The sequence below is a fragment of the Nannobrachium achirus genome (assembly GCF_963921795.1).
Source record: "Nannobrachium achirus genome assembly, chromosome: 16".
Classification (NCBI taxonomy): domain Eukaryota; kingdom Metazoa; phylum Chordata; class Actinopteri; order Myctophiformes; family Myctophidae; genus Nannobrachium; species Nannobrachium achirus.
In genome coordinates this window covers 62,508,493-62,529,925 of record NC_137823.1, presented here as the reverse complement: position 1 = coordinate 62,529,925, position 21,433 = coordinate 62,508,493, and the positions used below count along the sequence as shown (strand labels likewise).

Genomic DNA, 21,433 nt, shown 5'->3' with positions numbered 1-21,433 from the left:
TTAGCCAAAAATAGCAGATCTACAAGCTCACAACGCCTCGTGCTGCGAGGCGTTGTGAGCTTGTATATCGGCTATTTTCGGCAAAGAGCTTTGCATGTAGAGGGGAAAAAAGAGCACACTTAAGTACAGAGTGAAAGGCCAAGTTTATATAAGTATTGACGTTTCAAGTGGTTACATATCTGACAAATTGACATTAATCCAAAATACACTGATGATTGTGCTGTCAAACGATGAAACTATATGGAATCTGGGGGTCCCTGCTTCATCTCTCTCTCAGCTAAGGGGTCCTTAGCCTGACCCCTGATTTAGCATCAACACTCCTGTCCTCTTCCCCCTGTTGTTACCCCATTTCTTTCCTACCCTTTTCTCACCCGTTTGTCTCTCCTCCTCCTCAGCGTGGCGGTCACCCGCTCCAAAGACATGCCCTCCTTCGGCCCGCCCATCCCCGAGGGCGTGACCTTCCCCAAGTCCTCGGTGTTCCGGGACTTCCTGCTCGCCAAGGTCATCAACGCCGAGAGTGCCGCGCACAAGTCGCACAAGTTCCGCGCCATGGCCACGCGCACGCGGCAGGAGTACCTGCGCGACCTGGCCGAGCGCCACACCACCAGCACGCCCATCGACCCGTCGGGCAAGTTCCCCTTCTTTTTTTAAACTTTGTTTATTTTTATTTTTGTATATAGAGTGAACATGTCAACTTGGGCAGCAGAAATACAGAAAATAAAAAATTGCAATGCAAGATTTTTTAACACTCATTATGTTACGGTTCATACAGTCCATAGGTGAGAGGTCTTATTCCATCACAACTTCAGTCCGTTATAAAGTCCTCATTTTGATCCTCCACAGAGACAATAGATCAAGGTGTGCCTGTTAACAGATTTTCCAACGTCCCGCTCCCCGTCCCAGCAACATGCTGGACAGGTCTCCAGATACAACGGTGGTATAGATAATAAAATAAAACAAAAAAGTTGGGTAGATATGAGATGTACAAGGAAATAAACTAAAAACATGAAACATAACAGGGGTAGAAATATAACACACTCAAGTACACAGATTGTCTCACAGAATATCCAGAATATCCATTTTCATGTAAAGTATCCATTTTAGCCAGTATTTGTAAAACTTCTCCATGCACAGCCTTGCAGAGAAAGTTAAGTTTTTTCCATTTCATAAATGCTTCGTACAGGCAAGTTCCCCTTCATCTCGCTGGCGCACAAGAAGAAGGAGAAGAGCCGTCCGTACGCCGGCGCCGAGCTGCGCAGCGCGGGCGGCGTGGCGTGGCCCGTGCACGCCGAGGACCACAGCGCCGGCGGCGAGCTGGAGGCGCTGCTGGCCGTCTCCAACGACTTCCTCATCCTGCTGGACCAGGAGGCCAAGGCCGTGGTGTTCAACTGCGCCACGCGCGACGTGATTGGCTGGACGCTGGGCAGCCCCGCCTCCATGAGGATCTACTACGAGCGCGGTGAGAGCGTGTCGCTGCGGAGCGTCGGCAACAACACCGAGGACTTCAAGGAGGTGGTCCAGCGGCTGGAGGTGAGAGGAGAGACCGCACACGCTGGGGTCTTCAACAGGGGGTCCGGGACCCGTAGGGGGTCCTCAGAGTTACTACAAGGGGTCCTCCAAATCTTTGTGTGATAGAACGTTTTTTTCTAGTGTCCATATTGAGAACTTTAGCAGTTCTACAAGCTCGTAGATCGGCTATTTTCGTCAAAAAGCTTTGGTGTAGAGGGGGAAAAGAGCAGACTAAGTACAGAGGGAAAGTTCAAGTTTACTAAGTATTGACGGTTCAAGTGGTTAAATATCTGAAAACACAAATTGACATGAATCCAAAACACATTGATGATCGTGCTGTCAAACAATGAAACTATATGGAATCTATGGAAAGGTTGTGGGGGTCCCTGCTTCATCTCTCTCTCTCTCAACTAAGTGGTCCTTGGCCTGAAAACGTTGAAGACCCCACTTAACATGGCAGCCGTTTGGCTACCATTTGGTTGCCACCAGTGGGCTCTGGCCAACTGTTTCATAATCACTGCAATATACTGTACAGTCCCACCCAAGTGAGAGGTGCTGTTTATGAGTTAATGTCATAAAGCCTATGTTGTTTCTGAAACGGTGGTCCATGGCTCATGTGCCCAATACATATTGGACCTTGATATGAAAAAGTGTTGAAAACCACTGCTTTAGGGCAGCAGTTCCCAACCTTTTCTGGATCGTGCCCACGCACGCACGCACGCACGCACGCACACACACACACACACACACACACACACACACACACACACACACACACACCCCTACACACTGTATTAGTATACTTGTGAGAACAACAACAGACACCTATTTTTTATAAAGGTTGTTCTTTAGCATAAAGCAGATCTACAAGCACACAGCACAACACATTGTGAGCTTGTAGATCTGCACATTTCAGAGCAAGACACCAGCATGTGTAAATCAATCATAACTTCAACCCTGACATTTTAAATGCCCAATCCAAACCTTAAAGGGATAGTCCACCCTCAAAATGTTTACCCTCTCACCCTCAAAATGACTTTTTTCCCCTGTCGATTACTCATCCCATGGAGACTTGAATTCATATTGTTTTTGTTTTCGTCAATGCCGTTTCCATAGGGAACAAAACAGGCTTGTTGTGTCTCCATAAGGAACCATGTCAAATGATTGACAACAACAAAATGAAAGAAAAATAAAGAATCCATGGGGTGAGTTGTCACTTGTCAATGAATATGTGCCGGATCCCGGGCTGCACGTGACAGCAGGAAAATAACAAAGACTTTAACAAAAACATGAAAATATGAAGTAAAGAAAAACGCTGCAGCCAAAAAGGTCTCTATTTGGGAGGATGAAAACATCAATGACCAAACAAAACTATGTTGATTGACAGGGAAGGTCCCGGATCCAATCAAGCAGGCCAGGGATGGCAACATTTCTCTTGTGAATGGTCCTCACAATGTCACAATTCTAAAACTCTATACTTGTGGAGACATTTGCCCCCCACAAGTATATTAAAGTCACACACACACACACACACACACACACACACACACACACACACACACACTGGAGTGAAGTGGCACTAGCTCTTCCTCAGCAGTTTCCATGGTAACTGGCTAAAAAAAAACACTTCCCTTATGTAATCATCATTGCTTTAGAATGCCTCCGTTTCCACTGCCTCACACTTTGCCAACTCTGTGTGTGTGTGTGTGTGTGTGTGTGTGTGTGTGTGTGTGTGTGTGTGTGTGTGTGTGTGTGTGTGTGTGTGTGTGTGTGTGTGTGTGTGTGTGTGTGTGTGTGTGTGTGTGTGTGTGTGTGTGTGTGTGTGTGTGCGTGCGTGCGTGCGTGCGTGCGTGCGTGCGTGCGTGCGTGCGTGCGTGCGTGCGTGCGTGCGTGCGTGCGCGCGTGTGCGTGCGTGCGTGCGTGCACATGTGTGTGTGCGTGCGTGTGTGTGCGTGCGCGCATGTATGCCATCTAAGTGAGTTTGTGTGTGTGTGATGCTTTTTATCCAGTATATATTTTATAACCTGATTTAAAGCCACCGTTTAATCTACGCATGCGCGCGCGCACACACACACACATACGCACACACACTCCGAGTTATTTGAGGAATCTTCCTTTCATGTCACCTTTTATGCATTTAGCGGTAATCTTCAATCGGACGTTGCTGCCAGAGAGAGAGAGAGAGAGAGAGAGAGAGAGAGAGAGAGAGAGAGAGAGAGAGAGAGAGACAGCCCCTCGGTCGCTCATTTTTGGAACTTCTTTTACCCGCCTCTATCTCCCTCTCCCTCTCTTTCACACACACACACACACACACACACACACACACACACACACACACACACACACACCGAGCAACAACATCAGAGACATCAGAGAGTATATCCAAACAGTTCCCATCACATCCTCCAAACCTGCTTGTCCTTCTACCATTCCCCAGGTGCCAGCTTCAGCAGTATGATTTATTTAAGCTTCCCTCCCATTTTCAGGATCTCTAAAGTGCCCCTGTCACATACACACACACGCACGCACGCACGCACACAGAATCAGAATCAGTTTACAAAAGTATAAAATATATTAAAATCCTTTGAAAATAGCAGATCTAGAAGCTCACAATGCGTCACCTATTGGATATTGGAAACAGTAAAGTAAAGCACAAATACCTCAAAATTGGACTTAAGTACATTACTTAAGTGAATTTACTTAGTTACTTTACACCACTGTTTTTTGTGCAAGCACTGTAGTTTTTGTTGTTTCCAGAAAGAGAAAGGGAAAACAAGGAGAGGGTGGGGCTCGGGGAGCAAGGGGGGAAAAGAAAGAGTAAAACTGAGTGCATTGTGTTGTGATAGAAGTCACTCAAGTCTCTGCCGAAGCTTGGCAGCAGCCATGTATTGACAGTCACTGGCAATAAGGACATACAGACACAGTCAGGACCAGCGCAGCTTCACAACGTCATAAAAAAGCTTGGGTCTTCTCAATAACAGACTGGGAAGAGGAAACGGGGCTTGCTCCCCAAGTTTTCATGGTAGCATACGTCTCCTTGGCTTCAGTGTTTTTACAAGAGTCGTGGCCTTTAGTTTGGTATCTATCTAGTTTCTCAGTACAAACAACAGGAGTTCACCAGAAAGAGCCTCTTTAACTGGGCACCAATGTAACACCCGGGTTCATAGCTACTGTAGTGGGAGCAGTGGGCAGCTGGGTGCTATTAATACATCGACCAGCGAACAGCGGCCAGTGTCTTGCTCATGGACACTTGAACACCTATGTGTCTGTAGTGTGTACCTTATGCATGCTGGCTGGACACCATGGTGATGACTATAACATGAGACGTCATTCAGACACCCCTTTTTGGCTTTATTTACAGATACAGGATCACTTTAGCCAAAGAGATTTTTTTTCCCCCACTGGTCCTTTCTAACCAAAAGAACATGCACTCAACACACTGAAAAACACAAACAAGCTTCACTCTGTGTAGAGTTTGAGGCACTGGCTGTCCAGTCTAAGGTTCAAGGTTCAAGGTTGTACTTTATTGTTATGTCTTTTGTACAGTACATTAGAGTAAAACCTGTTTTAGTTAGGCTTCAATTTCAGACAATGCAGTGGTATATATAAAATAACAGCAAGACAACACATCTAAAGATAAAATAATAAGTAATAATGACGTAGGAAAGAAAGAGAGCAAAGAGAATGAAAAAAACCCAAACATCCTCAGCTGTACATGTGCATAAAGTTTGGTATATTGTATACACCAATGGCATTATTTTCCCGGAGTAGCTACTGTACTTCAACTTGTTGTAAACAACTTCACAGTGTGTTCTATGTGCAACAGGTTGGTATAAAGGCTAGGTAGGGCCGACGTTTGATGAGCGACTGTGGATGAAAATGGTTTTGTAGAATGTCTGGTGTGGTAGTGAGGTGTCTGCGTGGGTTGTTTACCCTAACCCTAGTCTTCAGATTCCTGCAGGCTACTGCCACCTCCTGCCATGGAGTTGTTGTCTCCGCCAGGCCGAAAGGCATGGCCGAGTTTTGCATCCTGTCCGTCCATCCGTGTTACCGTGTGTCCGTGACGTGTGTGTGTCCGTCTGTCTGTTACCACTCCCTGGATGCCAATTCAGAACCTCTGCCAGACTGCCACACATTCTTTCACATGGGCCTGTTATAACGCCACCATGAGGCAGATTCTTTGACACTACTGCTACAGATTTTGTCCAAAGTTCACGCAAATCGGTAGACAATTATCTCTATAGTCCTGTGATCAACATGGATCTGTCCGATTTTACGTATTCCATCCTGCAGGATTGGTTCTGATTTTGAACAAAATGCCTCAAATCATGAACACAGCGGGCAATTTTGGTGGCTTGGAAGAGCACTGCTTCTAGTTCACTGTGAGTTCACATCTCTCTCTCTCCCTCTCTCTCTCTCTCTCTCTCTCTCTCTCTCTCTCTCTCTCTCTCTCTCCCCCCCCCCCCCCCTCTCCCCCCTCCTCTAGTTGCTGACTAAAGGCTGTGAGACGTCAGAGATCACGCTTCGCAGGAACGGTCTTGGTCAGCTGGGTTTCCACGTCAACTACGAGGGCATCGTGGCCGAGGTGAATAACTGGACTGTGCTTGATTAGTAGTTTGATGACAGTCAAATGAGCTGAAGATGGAGAACTGAAGCTGCATTATTTAACCATGACGTGTGTTTGGATCTACTGCTTTCTCCTACCTCCACCTAACTTATTCAAAGTTTAAACATTGTTGGGGGGAATTTTGTGTCGTGTGGTTCCACCATGTACCACCAATTGTTCAAATGGACCCTTACGGAGTATACAAATGGAATCAAATGTTCCATAGACATAGAATCTTTTTTCTTTTTTGTTATTTGTTTTTTCCGTCTAATTTACTTGTGAGTGTCTAATGTACTTGTTTTTAATTAAGCTGTGTACATTTTCTGTTAATAAAAGTTGTAAGTGCAATATAATAAGCCCTCTTAAGGTTTCTTATCTCACACCCACAACAAGATTCTAGTTGTATATGAATAACATTCTAGTTGTGCAAACAAATCAAATCAAATCAATCATTTGTACACTCTCATAGTTAAATTAAGACTGAGCAATCATTTTACAGTGTAGCTCGTGGTCCCGGAGATGCTATTATTGGTATCAAACTGGGGGTCCTTGAAACGGTGCTTTTTAGAACTTTTTTTTTTTTTTTTAAACAATATGTTTATTTTGTTTTTTTCCTTTAATTCATCCGACCACCTCTAGGTGGAGCCGTACGGCTACGCGTGGCAGGCGGGCCTGCGGCAGGGCAGCCGATTGGTGGAGATCTGCAAGGTGGCCGTGGCCACGCTCACCCACGAGCAGATGATCGACCTGCTGAGGACCTCCATGACGGTACGCGTTGTCATCGTCCCCCCGCACGATGACGCCACGCCGCGCAGGTGGGTGGACTGGAGCGCTGGGTCCCCCAGGGGGTCCCCACATTATTGTTCGAGTTAGCATGCCATGTTGTTGATGCTCAGGAGTAACACTGTGTGTCTAGTCTCGCATAGCCAGACAATTATTCCACAATCTCTATATGTTACAGTATAATAGAGTCTGGAACTACACCTACAACGCCGAGGTAGGAAGCTGGCATTCATTCCTCATTTCCGTTCTCGAAAATATATTTTGAAATACAGTATCTTTACATTTCACTTTTTAATTTCCATTTCTGCCAGTGTCATGTCACTGCTGTCGTTTCATTGCCATATAGGGCTGCAACCATGGATTATTTTCTTAGTGATTATTCTGTCATTTACTTTTTTGAATATTCAAATGATCTTTTCTATAGTACAGTACATCAATGAATCATGATCTCTTTTTCTATAATCAACTAAACTGAGAAGTCTGATTAATTAATTGATTATTTTCAATTATTTATTATACCAGGAATAGTTTGGTGACCACCGGAGACTCGGTTGACGGCCGGAATTTAGACGGCACCCGGGAGCAGGTTGGGTTAGCGCCCCAGCCTGTGTCTTCCGTGAGGAAGAAGCCCAACAAATCCACGGTCAGGCCTTTAGGAGGGCCATTCAACTGCAGCAGCTGAATGGAATGTTTGGATTGGGGTCTGGTGCAACGCACAGGTTCTGAACCTGGTGAGAGCAGGAGAGGACCTGGTGAGACGTAGGAGGAGCCCGGCCAGGAGTCAACCCATAGAGCCTAGTTCTTCCACGCGCCAGAATAGTACCCCCAATCCCGGCAGAGTAGTTCCGGTGCAGCACATTGAGTGACCCTGTCCTTCCCTAATAGGACTGATCGTGGATAGCTACTGGGACGTAAGTCGGGACTTGATCAACCCCGGCTGGGTCACCTGGGCGAGGGTGTATGATGTTGCGAGACCCGAAACACCCGTCGACCCCAGGCTACATCACTGATGATACGTCCCAGTTGCATCCTTGTGATGTTTTTTTTTTTTCATTTTTATTAGACAATAATGGAGAACAGTACAAGTATAGTCAATACTCAATACAATTGAAATGTAGTACAGTACAAGTACAGTTGAACACCCTGCCTAAAAGGAACAACCCAAATAAGACCTTTTACAGTCTTTTTTACGTTGGAAGTCCTCTGTATTTAATTCATGGACATACTAAATAGCAAGCAAAGAAAACATTCAATAATACCAGTCATGATTTAATGTTATATAACAATCTTGTACAAAAGTTTGCACAGACATACCAGTCTACAAGTGCAGGACTACAAAGAGTGTGCTTGTAGATCTATTTAAAAATATTTGATCAAAATGTAATTCTTTTCATAAGCGCCCCCAACTGCCGTGCTTCATATGCAGACCAGCACACCAACGCTAATGAGACTTTGAGAGAGTGCTTTTGATTGAAATGTGGGTTACCACCGATGTAAACATGTTGGTGTTAATGCAGTCATTATCTTTGTTTACAATTATGCCTCCGGAGCCTCTGCCCTGAATATGTTAATTAGGATTCTGTATGTGTGCAACAACACCATGAAAACAATGTGGCTGCAGTTTATGGGTTTAAATAACTGGCATCTGTGAAGGACTCATTCATTCATTCATTCACCAGTCAGCCAAGTATGAACAGACACCCTACACTATTCTTCATAATTAAAGTAAGGACCGTTGAGGTCGTTTTCCCTTTACACAAATGTCAGTGTCATCACACATGAGTGTTTCCATTAAGGCTGAAGAGAACGAATGGGGCCACGCAAACAATTTAATTGGCTGAGCTGCAAAGCAAGCCCGTTAAAAGAGGCCGTTATGTTTGTCTGTAATTAGTCAGACATCTTTCCACCAGAGGGTGCACACCGTTAGGGTGCCTTTGTTTGTTATTTAAGAGACCTTTCCGCCACAAAACCCAGTGAAGAAGGGGTCATCTTCACACAGACTAATGATTAATTCATAGCGGGTATGCTAAACATCATTGACGTATGTACAACTTTCTTTTTTGTAAATGACAAATGAGGCATATTTTTTTCCCAACAAATATCATACTCCTATTGTTAGTCACTGACTTCAAGGACAAAAAAAATGCATTATAAAGTGTTAAAATTCAATAAATAGTCTTAATTTGTACACACTATTTTAAAGAAAAATGGTAAATGGTAAATGGTGCATTTATATAGCGCTTTTATCCAAAGCGCTTTACATAGATTGTGCATTACATTCACCCATTCACGCACACATTCATACACCGGTGGCGGAGGAAACCATGCAAGGCACCAACCTGCTCACCGGGAACAACTAGGGGTTCAGAGTCTTGCTCAAGGACTCTTCGACATTAACTCAGGGGGAGCCCGGATTCGAACTGGGAACCCTTCAGGACCCCTTCGTGCTTTAATAACGGTTTCTCTACCCCTGAGCTATGCCGCCCCCTGATCATTTTTAAACTCTTTGAGTTACAGACCGCTAATGGTGTGTGTGTTTGAGAAACACATTTCTTTTTTCCTTTTTCTTTTTTGACGAAAAGTATATTGGGAAAATTGTTTATCTGCAGCCTTTTGTATCACGGCAAGAAAAAAAAAAAGAAAATATAAATAACAATAATACAATAAAAACTAGAAAATATAAATAGTACTATTATACTCGAAACAATTGTGGGCTCGCTTTAAGCCAAAAACAATGGTATATTATAGCTGCAAGCTATATTATACCAGTTATATGCATGAGCTATACCTGTTCAAAGTTCGCACTTTCAAAGGCTTCCTACAGCGCCACTCTTTGGCAGATTGTTGTAAAAAGTAATATCACACATCGCCACAGTAAGCTGGACACATTGATGTTTGAATGGTGATTTTCGGTGTAAGTAAGTAGGAGTAGAAAGGTGCCAAAGTTTTGAGGAGAACTTGACTGACTGACTATAAATAATGTGGATAACATACGTGTGCTCGCTTTCAGCGAGCCCACAATAATACTAATGTAAAAAGCCCTCCCTCACCTGGCCTGCAGGGGGTGTTCAGAGCTGTACCGCATGCCCATCGGCGAGTACAAGAGCAGCAGCAGCAGCGACGGCGGCGGCTCCTTCGAGTACAAGTTCCCGTTCCGCAGCAACAACAACAAGTGGCAGAGGACCTCCAGCAGCCCCCAGCAGTCCCAGAACACCTCCCCCCAGCCCCACACCCCCAACCGGGCCGTCAGCCTGGGCAGCTCCGTGGGCAAGACCCTGTCGGCCGAGAGGCTGGAGAGGGGGGCCGCCATCCCCCGCAGCGTCAGCAGCGACGGACGGCCCCTGGTGGACACCAAGAGGTAAGCAGGGGCGGAAAGTGACTAAGGACATGTGCTCCAGTACTGTACTAAAGTAACTAAGGACATGTGCTCCAGTACTGTACTAAAGGACGATTTCACCACTTTTCGACCTACCGGTATACTCATATAATAGGTCCTCAATAATGTTCATGATAAAAAAAATCTACTCTGTCCAAGTCTATTAGGAGAGATGTGGGAAGTTCAGAAACCCATCATCTTGTGACATCATCGTTTGACAGATAAAGAAAGATTCTTTCTTCTTTTCTTTTTTTAACAATATTTTTGAAAAATATTTAGATTTTTATTAGTGTAAGAACAATGGCTTCCACTTTAACATTGCAACTTTTCAGGAATAGAAAGCCTGCAGTTTCTATTGGCTTGGATTCTCCATTGATGATGTCACAAGATAATGGGTTGACCCGCCCACAGCCCTCCTCTGAGACACAGACCATGTAGAGAAACATTATATATTTTTTCATGAACATTAGTGAGGGCCAATTATAATGAAGATGGGTTGAAAAGTGGTGAAATCGTCCGTTAAGTAAAATGTTTCCGTATTTGATCTAATAGCACATCTACAAGCACACAACTCCTTGCATCGCACTACTACAGTACTTGTAGATCGGCTATTTTCACTATTTTAAATCGTTTTTAAAATAATAACAATAAAGGTTTTGGACATACAAGGTTTCCACCTGACAACGACGAAAAACAGATAAGAGTCATACGTTTTCCGGGGCGTCTGCTGGCCTACCGGTCCAGGCACATACCACATAGGCTCAGTGTAGCCTGACAGCGTGTCGCTGGTTCGATTCCTGATCCCGACTACCTTTGCTGCGTGTCACTCCTCCATCTCTCTCCCCATTTCCTGTCAGTCTACTGTCCTATCAATAAAGGCATAAAAGCCCCAAAACATATTTTAAAAAATATACGTTTTCCAAGTGTTTTCCCATGGTATCAAATACTGATATCCTGTGACATCATGTGGGTCTATCATCATCATCATCATCATCATCATCATCATCATTCTATAATTGTTACCCATGGGCGTCATGTCTGCTATAAATAGGGACCTCTTTGATATTTTCCGTTTCATTCCAATTTGAAAAGATTTCAATTGAACGGTTTTCTGTGATCGTTATCAAGGCCACATAGTGAAAATTAAAAACATAAAAACGTTGAGTGATTTTCAACGGCTCTGAGTGGAACAGTCTGAAAAGAGAACGTTGCCAATGTCAGAGGTAATCGTGGCGTGCGTGCGTGCGTGCGTGGGTGCGTGCGTGCGTGCGTGGTCGTGGGCAGTGAGCGGCTGAGCGCACTCTGTTTGTTTCTAGTGCAGTGAAAGCCTGAACAAAAATGATACCTTAAGTATTCAGCGTGTGTTTTCATTCGGAGGCCCAGAGTAGCAATCTGCTGAACTTTTCTCCAAAGCAATAACCTTCTTTCATTTCACCACTGTCGGGAGGAAACCTTAACATGCTCTACCCACCCCCCAAACAATTATCTGACTCTGGCCTTACATAAAACATATACAAATACTGGGGGAAAAGTACTAGGTTATTATTATGTTTTCTGGTTCTTTTTAATGCTACTGACTCTTGAAAACAAAGCATTGCATCGCAGGGTTTGCCTTTAGAAGCCATAGCTGACAGGCCCTTCTTGATGTCAGTCAATCAAGTCTCCATAATTCAAGTGAACTTAATTCAAAAGAGGGGTTTTGTGATTTTTGTCTTTATATATTTTTTTATATTTGTCTTTATATTTTAATCATATAATATAGGGGCATGTCATGTGGTCTACCTGAACAGCCTTTGTGATCTACTGGTACATTTTGGGCACCCCTGTTGTAAAGTAAAGCCCTGCTTCATCATAAAAGACTGTCGCACAAGACTAGTGAAAATAGCCGATCTACAAACACACAACAGGAGTTGTGTGCTTGTAGATCAGCTTGTAAATCGTCTATTTTCACTATTTTAAATACCTTTTGAAAATGATAAATACAAAGCGAACGGTTTTGGACATACAAGGTCTCCACCCGACGACAACGATTTATAATAGAGCAGCTATGAACACGTCTGGTTGTTAATCTGGCCTCCTCATACACGGTGTGATTGCTTACCAGTTCCTGTCCTCTGTGCGTGTGCGTGCGTGCGTGCGTGCGTGTGTGTGTGTGTGTGCCTGCGTGCGTGTGTGTACTGTATGTGCATGGATCCCAGGATGTCTCCAGGCAGTGACAGCTACAGCCTGGCCTCCTCCCTGGCTCTGGGTCGCTCTCAGCACCGCAGCTCGCCCAGCAACCTGTCCTGCTCCAGTGACACCTCTGCAGGCTCCGCCCACTGGAGGACGCAGAAGTCCATGCCTGAACAGTAAGCTGTTCATACACACGCACTGTACAACACTGGTTCTCACACTTTGACATTTGAAGGTCTCTTTGACAGTGTACAAATGGAACCAAATGGACCCATCAGGGTCCATTTGGTTCCATTTGTACACTGTCAAAGTTAAATACTTGTAAGGGTAAATTTAGACCCCCAAAAAGGAACCAATAGAGTCCCTGAAATCTACTGTACATACACATGTACTGTACACCACTGGTTCCCAAACCAGTCCCAAAGATTCGGGAGCCAAATACGGCGTGAAACTAGTTTGGGCCCCAGGCAAATGTCAAATTTTGCCAGTGACTTTTGGGTCACAAGCTAAAATGTTTGGAACCGCTGCTCTACTTTACACTATGTGTATGTACAGTACGTGAGATTTGCCAATGGGTGAGGGAACAGCATACTAGTGTGCGCTTATCTGTCTTATTTTGTCTGAATTGGTCATTGGTCGTGTGTGTGTGTGTGTGTGTGTGTGTGTGTGTGTGTGTGTGTGTGTGTGTGGGCACGCATGCAAATTAATGCAATCTGTTGCATGTGCATGCATGTGTGCACGCAAATGCATGTTTCTTCCACCCACCAAGCAGGTGCAAATGTATTTAGTTTCACATGCTGTCATTCTTGTCATCTACTATTCCATTTTTCTTAGAGCCGCATCCCACTTCCACGCCCATTTCGCCTCCACTTCAACTCATAGCTAGAGCAGATGTCGGTAGAGTGTAGGGAATAAAACCGCCCATAACTCTATCATTGGCCCCCCGTTGCCATGGTGACCGCCGTCCATTGGCTCGTATTCCCAGCTATGGGACCGGCGGATCCAATTTCAACCGAGGGGGGCGTAGCCAGAACACACACACACACACACACACACACACACACACACACACACACACACACACACACACACACACACACACACACACACACACACACACACACGCACACACACACACACACACACACACACACACACACACAAAAATAGCTAATAGTTAGCTCACAACTTTCCACTTTTCTCTTTCACCTCAATCGCAGTAACATCCGTATACACCACGTCATCGCATCACCAATACGTTTTATTTATTATTATTAATTTTTTTTTCTCAAGAATTTTTTTTCTCAAACATTTTTTTTTCTCAAATTTTTTTTTTGAGAAAATTTTTTTTTTCTCAAAAACATTTTTTTCTCAAAAACATTTTTTTTCTCAAAATTTTTTTTTTCTTTCTCAAAAATTTTTTTTTTTCTCAAAAATTTTTTTTCTCAAAAAACCATCACATCGTGGCCACCCTGTACCTCAGGGATTTGTTTTCGACGAATATTTACTCCTATAGATGCAACGCGACGACCTAGAGGGGAGGCCAGCGTAGCCGGCCGACCTTCTAGTGTCACACATTTGCATATTTCTAATCAGCGACAAATGACGTGTGTGTGTGTGTGTGTGTGTGTGTGTGTGTGTGTGTGTGTGTGTGTGTGTGTGTGTGTGTGTGTGTGCGTGTGCGTGCTCATGTCCAGGTTTGCAGGCAGTCGTCACTCTCCCATGTCTTCTGAAAGACAGGTGGTAGGACCAGGAGACAGACAGGTGGTAGGACCAGGAGACAGCGGTTCCAGCAGCAAGTCGTCTCCCAACTGGTCGAGGACGGAGGAAGGGGCAGGAGGGGAGCGTGCGTCCACAGGTGAATACGACACATCGTGGCAAATACTTGCAAACACGTGCACTTACATGACACACTTCGTCAGGCACGTGCACACTTAGACATCAAAGGGGGCTTGAGCCCCTGCCCTTTTATCCGTCCGTAAAAAAGTGCCCTCTCCAGACCATGAACACAGTTTTCACTGTGATGAAAGAAATGCAAATGCGCCTCTTTCCATGCCATACCTGAAGGCAGCATTCAAGAGAATTGCCTTGTCCAAACTCTCCTGAACTTCAATACAGCATCTTATATTGAAGAGAATTCCCCTCTCTGAGTAGAAATCAAGCATCGAAAATAGCCGACCTCCAAGCTCACAACGCGTCGCAGCGCAATGCGTTGTGAGCTTGGAGGTCTGCTATTTTCGAGATTTTCACCAAAAGGCCCTTTTAGAAAAATGTCATCCCTGCCTCTCTTAAGATTCTCTGCATGTTCCTGCACTTCGTTTGAATGGGAAAAACACTGTAACATGAGAGCCAACGACTGTAGTCGTTTGCATTTGTACTCGTTAACGTCACATTTGCAGTAATCACTTTTACTGACAGAACAAACGCAAACAAACAAACGCTCTGTTGCGCTCACAATATTGTACTGGCACTGGAAAAGGTTGAGCCCCTATAGACAATTCACTCCCACACACAGCTGCACAGAGTGCCAGGCAGGCAGGCAGGAAGGGACGTGCTGGGCCCCTGATTCAGCCCGGGAAAAAGAGTTGGAGAGGCCCTCATTGCGCGCTATAGAGAGAGATCTCTCTCTATAGCGCTGCTGCTGCTACTCAAAGATTTGCCATTTCAGATCATGACAAGTGACAAGGCAGTGGGCCAATTACATGAGTTATATTTTTTCATTGTCGGTTGGAAACCTTGTATGTCCAAAACCGTTTGTATTTATCATTTAAAAAATGATTTAAACTAGTGAAAACAGACGATCTACAAGCACACAACGTTGTGTGCTTGTAGATCTGCTGTTTTCACTACTTTTGTGCGACGGCCTTGTATGATGAAGCAGGGCTTTGCTTTGCGAAAAAAATGTACAAATTTGAAACTTGGAGATACAAGGTTTCTGCCCGACAGTGACGATTTACTTTGTTGGCCGCCCAGCACCCAAAATGGAACGAAGGCCGACATTTTATTTTTTATTCTTTCCTAATGGCCGGCCTGGACCGTCCGGGAATGAACCGGCCGTTCGGGAGTTGGCCCGCTTTTCCCAATGGCCAGCACATCCCTGCAGACAGATACACTGACAGACAGACAGACAGACAGACTGACAGAGAGAGATATGCAGGCAGAGGATTTTCCCCCTTTTCTTCTTCTTTTTTCTTTTAAGTCCTAAAGCCTGTTCATGCGTTTGTGTGTGTCTGTGTGATTGTACGTGGGCGAGCGTTATATCTAAATGTGTATTTCAGTGTGTGAGTGTGGTTGTGTGTGTGTGTGTGTGTGTGTGTGTGTGTGTGTGTGTGGTTGTGTGAGTGTGGTTGTGTGTGTGTGTGCAAAGACACGGAACGGAGACCGAATGTGATTCTGTGATTGTTTCAAGCGTGACCACATACTGTACTCGCGCTGAGATTGAGTGCGCATGTGCGTGTTTGCATAACCGAGTGAAAACGGAGAGAGGTCTCACTCAGTGTAAGAAGGAATTGCGTCGTGAGCGAGTTGTGTGAAGCTGGTCTTTTTTTGAGCATCTCCTCTCCTTTCCTCTCCTCTCCTCTCCTCTCCTCTCCTCTCCTCTCCTCTCCTCTCCTCTCCTCTCCTGCACAGGGGGAGAGATTGTTTTTCCACAGAAACATCTCTCTCATCTTGTGTAGCAATGTTGTGCTCCAGGCATGTGCACACATAGACATCAAAGGGGGCTTGAGCCCCTGCCCTTTTATCCGTCTGTAAAATGTGCCCTCTCCAAACCATGAATGCAGTTTTTGCTATGGTGAAAGGAATGCAAATGCCCTCTTTCCATGCCATACCTGAAGGCTGCATTCAAGAGAATTGCCTTGTCCAAACTCTCATGAAGTTGAATGCAGCATTGTCTCCAGTATTGACTTGATTATGCTTAGTTCAGTGTGGTATCACATACGGAAAAACCTCCAAGCTCACAACGCATCGCGCTGCGACACGTTGTGAGCTTGGAGGTCTGCTAAATGGTTTTATAATGCTAAATGGTGCATTTATATAGCGCTTTTTATCCCAGGCGCTTTACATACTGTAGATTGTGCATTACATTCACCCATTCACACACACGTTCATACACTGATGGTGGAGGAAACCATGCAAGGCACCAACCTACTCACCGGGAGCAACTAGGGGTTCAGAGTCTTGCTCAAGGACTCTTCGACATTAACTCAGGGGGAGCCCGGATTCGAACTGGGAACCCTTCGGGAACCCTTCCTGCTCTAATGACGGTTTCTCTACCCCTGAGCTATGCCGCCCCTGTATGTGCTATTTTCGATATTTTCACCAAAAGTCCCTTTTAGAAAATGTCATCCCCTGCCTCTCTAACATTCTCTGCCTGTCCCTATTGTGCTCCTTGCAGCAGAGCACAGGGATGATCTTTTCAACTGGGCTCCGAAAGAAGCCACAAGAAACTCCTCAGAAGCTCGTCCCATCGCTCCCTCCCTCCCTCTCTCTCTCTCTCTCCCTCCCTCCCTCTCTCTCTCTCTCTCTCTCTCTCTCTCTCTCTCTCTCTCTCTCTCTCTCTCTCTCTCTCTCTCTCTCTCTCTCTCTCTCTCTCTCTCTCTCTCTCTCTCTCTCTCTCTCTCTCAGCAGGACGTCCCTTGTCATTTGTTGTTGCTCGGTTCTGTTTTTCCAGCTCGTGTCCTCAACCTGTTCACTGACCGCCGTAATGAAAGGGAGAGGAGGCCGTAGCCACTCATTTCGTGGCCGCGCGAGGCACTTGCTCGCTTGCGCGGCCGCTCTGCTCTCCGCGCGGGAAACGGTTTGGGGCCGGTTTGGACCAGACGGGTTCAGGCCGGTTTGGACCAGACGGGTTCAGGGCAGGCCGAGGCCGAGCCTGCAGCCTCTCTGTGGTCGCTTCTCTCCAGCTTTGTCAACTCTTTAACCGTCTCATTTCTTTGTATTGGTTTTTCGATCCCTTGACCCCTCAGTCTGAAGCCATGATGATGATGTGGCCAACCTCCTCCCAGAAATAAAACAAGTCACACAAAGGGCAGCGCTCTGTTATTCCTCCTCACACGCGCACACGCGTGCACGTGGATATCATTTGTGTGTGTGTGTGTGTGTGTGTGTCTGTGTGTGTCTGTGTGTGTCTGTGTGTGTCTGTGTCTGTCTACCACAGGACCGTGTAGTTCTTGTTCTATTGTTTGTGGCACGGAATGTAAGTACATTTAAATGAGCTGGTATTAAATTTGTATGTTGGTGGATCAAATGCGACAGTGTCTCCAACAGACCGCATAGTCGTGCCTCAGCTCTGGCACCTCCTAGGCAGCAGTCCTAGGCAGGCCCACTAACCATTCTGCTATGTCCACCCCTGCATAATGACGTAGTTTGGGTTGCCTTTAGTATATTTTTGACAGCAATACTTTACACAGGTCAAATTCTTTGAATACAGGACTTGACTGTCCTTAAAATATTCAATCAATCAATGTCCACCGTTCGACTCAACTCCGCTCATGGTTTCTATTGCTGTGCATCACACACTGAATGGGCCTTCTTTTGGGATAGGCACACTGGCGTGAGGAACACAGTGGACGGACACATTGACAATTTCCAGAGGCACAGCGGAGGGCTTTTCCTCATGTGCACGTTTGGTACTTTGGGGACTCACCAACCATGCAGGAGAGGAAATGCAGTAAATGCAGCTGTGTTGCAAATGATTCATTCAGCCTTTATTTAATGATTCTCTGATAAATCATTGAGGGTGACCCTCATTTACACTGATGTCGAGATTACACTACGGGAAATAGAGCAATTGAACATAAAAATTAAAAAAACGTAACATAAAAAAACTGCAAATTTGGTATCAACGAAGACCAGGGTTTGTGTGGTCCACCGATGGATGCTTGCATCAGGTCAGCCAGTGGCACCTAACCCAGTGGTTCTCAACCTGTGTGTCGGGACCCCCAGATGATTAACTTAATGTGAAACATTGTTTTCTCACTCAACAGTAAACAAACCAACACAAAGTTTAAGTGTATAGAGGGCATCTACACATTTCTAAAATGACAATTTAAGGACTTAATACCTCTAAAATGACAAATTAAACATTGGCCAAATTGTCAAATATTAGAGGCAGAAATTGTGAAAATAGCCGATCTACATGCTCACAACGCCTCGCATGTAGATGGATGTTTCAATGGATGTTTCACTTTGATAAAAATTCTTCAAGCTGGGGGAAACATTTTCTATGCATTTTTTCTGCTTGTCTTGTTGTGGGACATACTGTATGATTGAACTGTTTCTTCCATCTGGTAGAACCATTGTCAGATGTATTTATTACCTGCATGGGATGTTTTTCCTCCAAGCAAACATTACATCATCTGCTCTTGGCGGTGTGTGTGAAGTGCTGTCATGATTTCATCCAGCTCCAATCACAGCCCAATCCATCCCACCTCACCTCACCTCTGCTCCGCGGGTCCTCCTCTCTCACTGCTCCACTCACCAAAACACCACAGTTCCATCGTCATGATGCCACTCCCCCACACTTTGACTGAATCACTCCGCCGCTCGCTAAAGATGGGATTTATGCTTCTTCGAAGTGAGCCGGATCTCTGGGATCCATTCCTTTCAAAGAGCTGTTCAAAAGACTGACTCATTCTAGTTACTTTGTAGATTTTGATTATAATTACAAATAACTTCAAGTTCTTCAACCCTACAGTATATACATTTATTTCTGACATATATAGGTACATACCTACCACTTGAAAATAGCCGATCTACAAGCTCACAATGCAAGTAAAGTGAGCTTGTAGATCTCCTATTTTCAAATGATTTTTCGACATTTTACTCATTGGAAAACCTGTGAAACAGGACATTCTGCATAATGAGTACTTTCTACTATTTGTACTACTTTAAGTACATTTTGATACCAATACGTTTGTCCTTTTACTGAAGTACATTTTAATTCCGAACTTCTACTTGTGGCAGAGTATTTCTACACTGCAGTATTGGTAGGTTTACATAAGTAAAGAATGTTTGTACTTTTTCCACACCTGTTCATTTAGAAAGGAACGGCTCCCTGCTGTGAACCGGATTGAACATTTCAAAGAGCTGTTCAAAAGACTCGATTCGTTCATTCGTTCATTGAGTTCATCATCTCTACCGCTCGCACATCAAACAGCCGTGATGGCATCGCTGCACCTGCTGCCACGTGGTTGTCTGTGAACGTTCTATCTCTCTGTGTATCTTCTCAGACACACACACACACACACACACACACACACACACACACACACACACACACACACACACACACACACACACACCATGTTATACCTCTCCCAGGAAGCGATTGTAATTAACTGGCTGTTGGGTTGTGTTGCATAATGCCTAGACAGTTGGGTTACACAAGAGTTTTCATTCTGTAGTGTGTTGAGGAGTTTGGTCTGGACAGCTTATTGGCCAGAGCACCAGGGGTCTGCCTTTGATGTGTGTTGAAGTGAGATGATCTGATGACAGAGCAGCCTCACAATGAAAGACCTGTCTGCTTCATAAGTGTCTGTCTGTCTGTCTGTCTGTCTGTCTGTCTGTCTGTCTGTCTGTCTAGAACAGAGGTCTTCAACATGGGGTCCGGGACCCCTAGGGGGTCCTCAGAGTTACTACAGGGGGTCCTCCAAATCTTTGTGTGATAGGAACTTTACTTTTTTCTACACAAACCACTTGAACCCTAGTATCCCTATTCTGTGTGGAACATTAGCCAGAAATAGCCTATCTACAAGCTCACAATGCCTCACATTGCGAGGCGTTGTGAGCTTGTAGATCTGCTATTCTTGGTAAAGAGGTTTGGTGTAGAGGGAAAAGAAGAGCAGACTAAGTACTGACGGTTCAAGTGGTTCAATGTATAAAAATACACATTAGTCCAGTCTAGTCTAAGCTAAATCTATGAACATTTTTAACATGCAACACAACTTTATACAATACGTAGTGGGGGTCCCCCTCTCAACTAAGGGGTCCTTGGCCTGAAAACGTTGAAGACCCCTGGTCGAGAAAGTTTCATTTCTTTTTATGATCAAATGTTTTGTGGTCATGATTCATCAGGCTGTTGGTTGGCTTCGTTTCAGACTTATATTTTATGTAAGGATTTTCAGAAATGTTTATAGGCCTAGGAGTAAACAAATTAGAAATAGTCAGGGGCCAGATCCATTCTAAACCAGGGGGCCAGTTGTCCGGATTTAAAATGAAGCAAACACGGAACTAAAAGTTCCTATGATTGGCCGCTAGTTGCGCTGTTCTGGCAACATGTTCTCCGTAGGATTCCATTCATTTCCCCCGAACTTTTACATTTGATTTTCTTACCTTAACTAATTTGTAGCCGATCCCGAGTTGGAACGTCCTGGCACGATCGGCCTCGCCGATTCATCATCATCACGGATCCACGTGCACAAAATAGTAATCCCATAACATGGAGGCCGACGGTGGATCTCATCTTTAATGTCCATTTTCTCCAAACAACACTTAAAGCCAAGGATGGCATTAGATTCTCGCTACAATAACATAATAACAAAGGCAACGATCGGCCATTTTAGGAACGGCATGGGGTCACGATGGCTTCGGTTAAATGACGTCATGACGTCAACCCGGAAGTATTTACGCAATGGACTTCTGGCCTTCAAAATAAGATACTGGCCGCGTATGGAGCCCTGCGAGAGGCACGCTGGACATTTAACCCGTTCATGTCTGGAGCACTAAATTTAATAAACATTGTCATAAATACTTTATGGTTCGTGTCGCTAGTTTAAAGCCTCGTTTCAATCACGTTTTATGTGTTTTGTGAAAATATGTTCCAATTTATGTTATACTGTAATTGATGTTATAGCAGGGTATGCTGTAGGAGGGGCTTGTGATCATAGGCTTGTGATGATTCTTCTTCGTGTGCTTTATTTTCGTCAAGCTCAAGAAAATGTTCCATGTAGCCCTGTGGTTGCACGTGACAGTTGGCAGCCAATAGC

At 44.8% G+C, this 21,433-nt stretch overlaps 1 protein-coding gene across 3 annotated transcripts in view; it reads left to right on the top strand.

The window, feature by feature from the left end:
* sipa1l1 (signal-induced proliferation-associated 1 like 1) overlaps nucleotides 1-21,433 on the top strand; it is a gene marked incomplete at its 5' end in the record, with an annotated part of 83,915 nt that overhangs the window by 36,520 nt on the left and 25,962 nt on the right. For all 3 annotated transcript variants that reach the window (XR_013962861.1, XR_013962862.1, XM_080745159.1), the window contains 7 exons: nucleotides 396-628; nucleotides 1,184-1,530; nucleotides 5,996-6,094; nucleotides 6,755-6,930; nucleotides 9,960-10,256; nucleotides 12,473-12,622; nucleotides 14,144-14,304. Coding sequence is in view for 1 of the 3 variants with exons in the window: in XM_080745159.1 (XP_080601285.1) it covers nucleotides 396-628; nucleotides 1,184-1,530; nucleotides 5,996-6,094; nucleotides 6,755-6,930; nucleotides 9,960-10,256; nucleotides 12,473-12,622; nucleotides 14,144-14,304 (1,463 nt within the window). The remainder of the gene's footprint in view (nucleotides 1-395; nucleotides 629-1,183; nucleotides 1,531-5,995; nucleotides 6,095-6,754; nucleotides 6,931-9,959; nucleotides 10,257-12,472; nucleotides 12,623-14,143; nucleotides 14,305-21,433) is intronic.